The sequence below is a fragment of the Eurypyga helias genome, unplaced genomic scaffold (assembly GCF_000690775.1).
Source record: "Eurypyga helias isolate BGI_N326 unplaced genomic scaffold, ASM69077v1 scaffold19062, whole genome shotgun sequence".
Lineage (NCBI taxonomy): Eukaryota > Metazoa > Chordata > Aves > Eurypygiformes > Eurypygidae > Eurypyga > Eurypyga helias.
In genome coordinates this window covers 23,068-24,734 of record NW_010234315.1, presented here as the reverse complement: position 1 = coordinate 24,734, position 1,667 = coordinate 23,068, and the positions used below count along the sequence as shown (strand labels likewise).

General features: G+C 51.7%; 1 protein-coding gene across 1 annotated transcript in view; it reads left to right on the top strand.

The window, feature by feature from the left end:
• The window catches only part of LMF1 (lipase maturation factor 1), a gene marked incomplete at its 5' end in the record, with an annotated part of 27,956 nt that overhangs the window by 5,022 nt on the left and 21,267 nt on the right, over window positions 1-1,667 (top strand). The window contains one exon of the mRNA XM_010146388.1: window positions 1,131-1,314. Coding sequence (XP_010144690.1) covers window positions 1,131-1,314 — 184 coding nt within the window. The remainder of the gene's footprint in view (window positions 1-1,130; window positions 1,315-1,667) is intronic.

Genomic DNA, 1,667 nt, shown 5'->3' with positions numbered 1-1,667 from the left:
GCAGAGAGAGCCCGGCCAAGCTGCAGAGGCTGCCCTGACCTGCCGTACAGCTGGGGGGCTTTTGAACCGGGTTTTTGTACATCGACTGGGTATGGGGAGGGGGGTTGTTTTCATTTTCTGCTTTTCTTGGCTTGGTTTGCTTTGGCTCACACGTTCCCTCCTCCTCTTGCTGAGTAATAGCTCCATGAGACCTCTCTTCCAGCTGGGATGGAGAAAGGTTTGGGCACATAGACATCTGTTAATGGTGCCCCAAGAGTCAGCTCCTAGGGGATGCTCTGTAGGGGGCCCACCAGCTCCCCAGAGCTCAAGCAGCTGTAGCCAGGTAACCTGGGCTCCTTGTGAGCGTGTCCTGCCCTTTGCCATGGCCAAGGCTCGAGCTGGAGCTCAGCACCCTGTCGCCAGTGGTGCTGCGGGAAGAGCTGGCAGGGGGGATGCTGGCGTGGTCCCAGCTGGAAGCTGCTCAATTGATCCCGTGGCTGGAGGGGTCAGGGCCAGAACTTCAAAATGCAGAGGCAGGATTTCTGTGTGAAATTTCCCTGGCAGATACCATCGGCGGGCGGGCGTCCGGGGCAGCCGCACTTGCCAGTTACAAGCCTGTATTTTTGCACATGGCGCATGCTAAAAACCTGGAGGTGGAACCATGTTTTGTGACCATCTTTCATCTCCATTTTCTCATATCATCAGGAGCTTGGTCAGAGAGCTCTTATATCAGAGGAGTCACTGGAGTAACAGGAACAACAATTTTCTTCAGAAACGTGGGACAAAGAGAGAAGCTGGTGCAGGTTGAACATGCTCATGTAGGACTTGGGAGACACTCGTTGCATCCTCTCAATGTCTTGGACAAGTGCTAGGCTCTGATCTGGAAAGACAGACCCATCAATTTTGTTAGGAATTATCTTCTGGGCATGCAGTGTGATAGAGGGGAGCATGGGAGGACATGGAAGTTGAAGATTTCCAGGTACTTTGCTGCTGGAGAGAAAAGTCTGCCTGATAGGCAGGTTCTCTGTAGCATGACCCATCAGGATCCAACTGTACCATGAGGCTATTGACTCGTCTTGCCATGTTGAATGTCACAGAATTACGTTTTATATGACTTGAGGCAAAAACCAATATCATGTTGTGTCCCACAGCATTACCAAGGAGAGGACAGAGGTTATCCTTCAGGGGACGTCCAGCCTGGATCCCAATGACCCCGCTGCTGTCTGGGAGGAGTATGACTTCAAATGCAAGCCTGGGGACTTGAAGAGGAGGCCGTGCTTCATCACCCCCTACCACTACCGCCTGGACTGGCTTATGTGGTTTGCTGCCTTCCAGGTATGTGCCTGTGGGTGTTCTGAGACTTGGGTGTCCCTTGACCGGGAAAAACAGCTCATATGAATTTGTAAGTGTTGGGGTGGGCAAAAGAATATTTGAAACCCTGGCTAAGTTAATTATGTTAAAAAAAGGGTTGTGTTCCTAAAGCATGTCTGCTACTAGTGTAATGAAACTCTTGGAGGTTTTATGTGAGGCTTTTTAATTGTTTCTCAGCAATAACAAGAGTTAAAGATACTGAGAAAGTCCCTGGACTGCACCTGCCGTGCGAAGGGGGGCAGAAGCTGCCTCTCAGGGTCTCACCAGGGCCAGCAGCATCCCTGGCTGCCCCCTCCCCTGGTTGGTTGGACCCGCAT